This window comes from Amblyomma americanum, chromosome 1 (genome assembly GCF_052857255.1).
Source record: "Amblyomma americanum isolate KBUSLIRL-KWMA chromosome 1, ASM5285725v1, whole genome shotgun sequence".
NCBI classification, from domain to species: Eukaryota; Metazoa; Arthropoda; class Arachnida; order Ixodida; family Ixodidae; genus Amblyomma; species Amblyomma americanum.
Window position 1 is genome coordinate 176,578,930 of NC_135497.1, and position 6,160 is coordinate 176,585,089.

At 52.3% G+C, this 6,160-nt stretch overlaps 1 protein-coding gene across 1 annotated transcript; it reads left to right on the top strand.

Annotated features, from left to right (window-relative positions):
• The first annotated feature begins 1,120 nt into the window (after positions 1-1,120).
• LOC144114950 (uncharacterized) lies at positions 1,121-5,903 on the top strand. The gene is made up of 3 exons (XM_077649018.1): positions 1,121-1,308; positions 4,450-4,630; positions 5,439-5,903. The coding sequence occupies exons 1-3, from the start codon at positions 1,121-1,123 to the stop codon at positions 5,901-5,903; spliced, it is 834 nt and encodes a 277-aa protein (XP_077505144.1).
• Positions 5,904-6,160: the final 257 nt, after the last annotated feature.

Below are 6,160 nucleotides of genomic sequence, written 5' to 3' on the forward strand. Positions count from 1 at the left end.
AAAACTCATGGGTGCACATTAAGACGATTTTTATTTCGGTGTTCATCGATATGTAACCTTCTCCTGCGTTGTCGCGATCCTTCGCAACTAAAACGTTAATGTCGAACGGACGGAGCTTCTGATGGAAACGTGTGGAAAGCAATGGCCCCAAACAGCGAGAAGGCGATATAAGGATTGGCCTCACAGCGAGCGCTGCAGAATTTCAAAAAACTAGGTCAAGAATAATTGTAAACGCAGATAAAGCGTAGACCACATTATTTCCGGCACACTGACGTCACTAAGAAAAGCAGGTGGTGCATGCGGGAAGCTAAGGGCCTGTCGACTGCTAAGAACGTCGTGAAAGTCATGCTCACGAACTGTGCTGCTGTATTCCGCGGTAGCAATGCAGCGACGAAGGGAATTGCCTGTCCTATGCACATACGGGTATCTGTCTTCCCTTTCTGCGCTTTACCACGTTTTACCTTTAAAGAGGTAGAGAGACAAGGTTTTTGTGCGTCCGTTTTTTCGCCTAGAAAGAGGCCTACGGGCCTAGTAATTATGAAAATGAGTTCAAAAGGCCAGTGCGTGGCGTTAATAATTAATTATAAATCATTTTGTACAGGCAGTTTCGGTTTCTATCAGCGCCAACGCTGAAGTGCACCTTAATGCCATCGTCTAGGTGGTCAACCTGGACTACCACATTACTGAGGATATCTGTGTCGCCGGCAGGAACTGGTTGTTCGTGAGAAGAGCCCTGGGTTCGGTGACGTCGCAGTAATTTCGGCAAATGCACCTTGACGTCACTCGATGTGAGTGGAAATGCCTAGCGACTGCATGAACAAAATTAAAAATCATATTAAATTGTGTTCCACTCCACGCCTGCAACTGAACCTTGCTTGAGGGCATCATTACTGCTACATTGGAATGACGTCAAGCCAGCTCACGGCAACAGTTGTCGCCGCTGTCCTCCTCCTCGCACTCCTTCTCTAGCCGTTTCGCACAACGCCTTTAATTAACACGCATCACAGCAATAAACGTAGTCTTGGCCCAGCCACCGCTGTGTACGGGGCGGATTCTTCAGTGGCGACGAGGGTGGGATGACAACGGGCCGCCCTCTTAGTACGCCGCAGCCTTCGCCACCATGGGAGGATATGCCAGCCCGTCGCAGTTTGATGAGACGAGCGACAAGTGGCCAGCTTACCAAATTCGAGTGTTGGCTTTCTTTGAGGGCAATGGCCTCACGGATGACAAGAAGAACCGGGCCATGTTGGTTGCAGCGCTGACGACCCACACCGCGGATTTACTTAGTGGTCGATGCGCGCCAGACAAGGTGAACGAACTTTCTTACGTCCAAGCGGTAGCTTTGTTGCAGCAGCACTTTTCGCCGCAACTAAGCGAAATAGCACAGTCTTACAAGTCCTTTACACGCGACCAGCCGCCAGGCGAACCTGTCAAAGATTTCGTAGTTGCCATTCGTCAAATAGCGGACACATGCAATTTTGGCGCAATGTTGGATCGAATGCTGTGAGGTCGCATCGCTTGTGGGCTGCAACGCGCAGGAGTGCGTCGACAGTTGCTTGCGAAGCCGCAGCTGACGAAGAGTGAAGCAGGAGAAATCGTGCTATCAGCCGAAATGACAGAAGCGAGCGCGCAGCAGATAAGGAGCCACGCCGCTGAAGGAAGCGTACAGCCGATGGGAGGGCAGCCGTATCGCCCAAGAAACCGGCCACGGATTATTTCGTGCAACCGCTGCGGAGAGAAAGGACACGAATCAGAGCATTGCCGATTGCGTGCGGTAACACGCTTCAAATGCCAACAGCGGGGCCATATCGCCCGAGCCTGTTTCCGTCGAGAGAGAGAGAGTTCATTGAAGGGCCACCAGGGCTGTCGCGTCACGCAAATACCCTATCGTCTTGGAAGGAAAGCACGTCTGTGGTCACGGCCGGTGTAGTTGGGTTGGAAGCAGCGGACAGTCATGTCAGCCACATCGGCATCACGCAACCCATTGTACGCACTTCGAATTGTGGGGGCGTTCCAGTGGACATGCAGGTCGATACAGGGTCACCAGTGTCGGTCATCACATGGCCCACCAATGAGCAAAACACGACAGTGTGGCCCAAGCTGCGTGATTCGCCATTGAGACTGACTTGCTTCCTGGGAAGGCTTCCCGTTCGGGGACAACTAAAGGTTTAGTGCGGAAACCGGTAAATGGACAAATCCCTCACAGTCCTCGGTTGCTCCTGCCCCAACCTTTGCGGACGCGACGTTATCCAGGCGTTCAACATGCTGGAGGCGCCAGTAATGAACGTGAACGCGACAGGTGAGCGCAGGCCTTTCGTCGGGACGGACGATGTTAACGTGCACCTTTTGGTAACAGAATTCGCTGACGTGTTCGCGCCAGGCCTAGGTCTCATCAGGGGTCCGCCGGTACACTTTGAGATGCGGGACAACGTGGTACCGAAATTCTGTAAAGCACGCGAAGTTCCGTACGCCTTTCGTCCAAGGGTAGACGCTGAACTTGAGCGCCTTTTGGCCGTGGGCATTATTGTCCCTGCGCCTCATTCTAAGTGGACAGCACAGGTAGTAAAGCGTAACGGCCACATTCGCCTCTGCGGTGATTTTAAACTCACGGTAAACAAAGCTTGTCTTACTGAGCAATATCTGTTGCCCCAGGTAGAAGATATCCTGGCAACGTTGGTCACGTTTTCACCCCGATAGATTGGGAGGGCAGCCTACGCACACAGCCCAGTACTTAAATTTTCATTCAAATCATCCAGTTGCGCACAAAGCCTCCGTCGTCACATCACTGACCAAACGTGCGACACGTGTCTGCAGAAGCCAAGAAGATCGAGAAAAGGAGTTAAAAAGAGTGCACGAAGAACTGTCAGCCAACGGTTATCCGAGCCGCATCATATCAATGATACAAGAACAAGCTGCACATCCAGCTACCACTGATTGTAGGACGTATCGAACACGAGCAGGCATTCCATACATGTCTGGTATCAGCGAAGCGTTGTCTCGTGTGTTCTCAAAATACGACTTACGCGTGGCCCACATGCCTCTCAGCAAGCTGCGGAATCAGCTAATGAATGTGAAAGACCAACTACTAAATGAGCAGTTTCCAGGAGTCGTTTACAAAATACCATGCCTGAACTGCAATCATGCCTACATCGGTGAAACAGGAAAGTTCTCAAGACGCATAAATGACCACCAACGTGATGTGAAAAACAAAAAGCATGCCACAAATGCGCTGGCGGGTCATGCACACGACACTGGCCACCAGATTGACTGGGGCAATGCCTCCGTCTTATCTAAGGAAATAAACCTGACGACGCGCCTTCTGTTGGAATCGCTATTCATCCAAACAACACAAGCAACATTAAACAAGAACGCTGGCCCCATGCCAGGCATCTACGCCCGATCTTTACGTCACATTCTCCGGATATAAATTCGCCACCGCTCTTGTCCTGCTCACTGTGAACAAGAAACCCGTACGGGTTTCGAAACTTTTCTTTTTTCGACTATGGTCAGTGACTGCTACTTCACTTCATTGCATCACCATGCCTGACCAGACGGATTTCCGTCGAACTCTTGACTACTACCCGATAGATTTGCGGGAGGCTTACAGTCAGCTACCGTTAGAAATAGAAACCATAGTATACTTACGACCATAAACACGAATAAGGGACTGTTTACCTTCACTCGCCTGCCATTTAGAGGGGCTTCCGCTCCGGCAGTGCTCCAACGCCGCATGGAGACCACCTTGCAAGGACTTCCTGTGGTTCAGGTCTACTTAGACGACGTCATCATCGCAGAGAAACACAATGACTGTACCACACTGCACGAAATGTTGCAGCGGTTTCGGGAAAACGGCGTGCGCTTGAATGCGGACAAGTGCAAGTTCCGTCGAGCACAGGTGGATTTCCTGGGACATAGAATTTGTGCTCAGGGACGGACGCCAAAGTCGGAAAACGTGAAGGCCATTCTTTTGATGCAGGTGTCGCGGAACCTCGCAGAATTAAGGTCCTATCTGGGCACGGTAACATACTACCACAAGTTTCTTCCCAATCCACCTACAGCCATGACCCCACTGTATCAACTGCTTCGCAAGAAAGCTAAGTGGGAGTGGGGTCCCAATCAACAACGGGCGTTCAGCAAGGTGAAGGACCTCCTGAAGTCCGCTGATTTCCTGGCGCATTTTGACACACTCAAGCCTCTTGTACCGGAATGCGATGCCTCCCCGAATGGGATCGGTGCAGTGCTTTCTCAGGATGTCGGGGACGGGATGCGTCAGCCCATAGGCTTTCGTTCTCTGGTACTAACGAAAGCCGAGCGAAATTATTCACATCTGGGGCGCAAAGCTCTGGCTCTAGTTTTTGGGGTCTCAAAATTCCAACAGTACCTACTCGGTAAGCCATTCACACTGTTGACTGACCATAAGCCGCTTGTGGGACTTTCTCATCCAGATCGGGCTGTACCAGTGATGGCCGCAGCCAGAATCCAGCGATGGGCCCTTCTGCTGAGTGCATACGACTACGTCATCAAACACCAGCCGGAAAAGGACGACGTTCCAGCAGATGCCCTCAGCCGACTCCCGACGTCCGCAACGTCTCAGCCAGAGACCCTGGAAGAAACCGGGGATGGCGAGTATGTGTTGCTCACGGAAAACCTCTATGATGGTGTTATGTCTGCAAAGCAACTAGCCGCTCTCACCTCGCGCGATGATGACTTAGCAAAGGTGCAAAAATGGGTGCGGGAAGGATGGTCAAGAAATTTGGGGCCCAAGGACCTGCATTTGCGACCATACTTCAACCGGAAGGCTGAGATACGTGGAGTCATGGGTTTCTATACTGGGGCCATCGAGTAATCGTGCCTAACAGCGCAAGAGCGGGAATGTTACACCTGCTGCATGATTCCCATCAAGAAATTTGCTCATTGAAGCGGCTAGGGCGCTCCCTGCTGTGGTATCCCGGGATTAACAACGAGATTGAGAACATGGTTAAGTCGTGTCCCAGTTGCGTACAGTTGCGCCTATGCCTCCCCCTCCCCCAAGAAACGGGTGAGCATTAGTCCAGGCTGCATATTGACTTTGCGGGGCCGATCGATGGACACATGCTACTGATCGTCGTGGATTCGCATAGTAAATGGATCGAAGCAGTACCCCTGAAAAGCACCACAGCCTACGCCACCACAGAAGCCCTGCGCACCTTGGTCGGCACGTTCGGATTGCCCCGGACGCTGGTTTCTGATAATGGCCCGCAATGTACAAGTGCTGGATTTCGGGAGTTTATGCAGCTGAATAACATAACACATCTCCGGACAGCACCGTATCATACGTAGTCCAACGGCTCGCGGAAGGCGCCGTGCTAACTGCTAAAGAGTTTTTGAAGAAGAACGTAATGGGTCTTTGAAAACTCGCTTGGCAAGGATTCTGCAAAGGTGCCGAAAGACGCCGCAAGCCGGGGGTGGTAATCCCAGAGAAACTTCTTAGGGGCTACAAGCTCCGTTCCAGACTAGACAACGTAGTGGCACCACCGGGGCCTCTCGCTCGGCAGTCTTCAGTTGACCGCCCCGTTCCTGGTGTGTTGCGGCCGGGGGAACCTGTCTGGGTAAGGAACTTCGGGCGAGGCGAGCCATGGATCCCAGCACGAATCACGTCATCGGACGGCACTCGCATGGTGAACGCCGATGGTCCAGAGGAGGAGAACATTCGACACACCGACCAGATCAAGCCACGTGTAGGGGAGCATGACCTGCACGACGGAGCCGGTGAATCTAAGCGCCAGGATGGAACCGCCAGCCCCCAAGTAGTTGGGACACCGGGACAGGGGCCAGGAATACGCGAGGCTGCCCCAAGCACTGCGACGCCATCACTGCGCCGGTCGGCCCGGACGCGAAAACCCCCAGACCGCTATGTACCGTAGGGTGAACGAAATTCTACATCGGAATGACGTCACGCCAGATTACGGCCACAGTTACCGCCGCTGTCCTCCTCCTCACACTCCTTTTCTATACGTTTCCAGTGGAAACAATAGGGTCAAATTTATAGGTTGCACCACTCTTATGGTACTACCTCGATGGAAAGAAACGCGAACGACCCGGCGCCAGCACGCTCTGCTGTTTCAATTTCTTTTCGCCGCACTTTTACTTCGGTGATAGCAAAAAGACCCTAGACTCGTCC

Bases quoted from the DNA above. Each gene is read 5' to 3' on its own strand.
- LOC144114950 (XM_077649018.1), top strand. From the start codon at position 1,121: ATGGGAGGATATGCCAGCCCGTCGCAGTTTGATGAGACGAGCGACAAG. The intron at 1,309-4,449 runs GGTGAACGAACT...TCATCCAGATCG, and splicing joins GGTCGATGCGCGCCAGACAA to GGCTGTACCAGTGATGGCCG. The intron at 4,631-5,438 runs GTGTTGCTCACG...AGACGCCGCAAG, and splicing joins AAACCGGGGATGGCGAGTAT to CCGGGGGTGGTAATCCCAGA.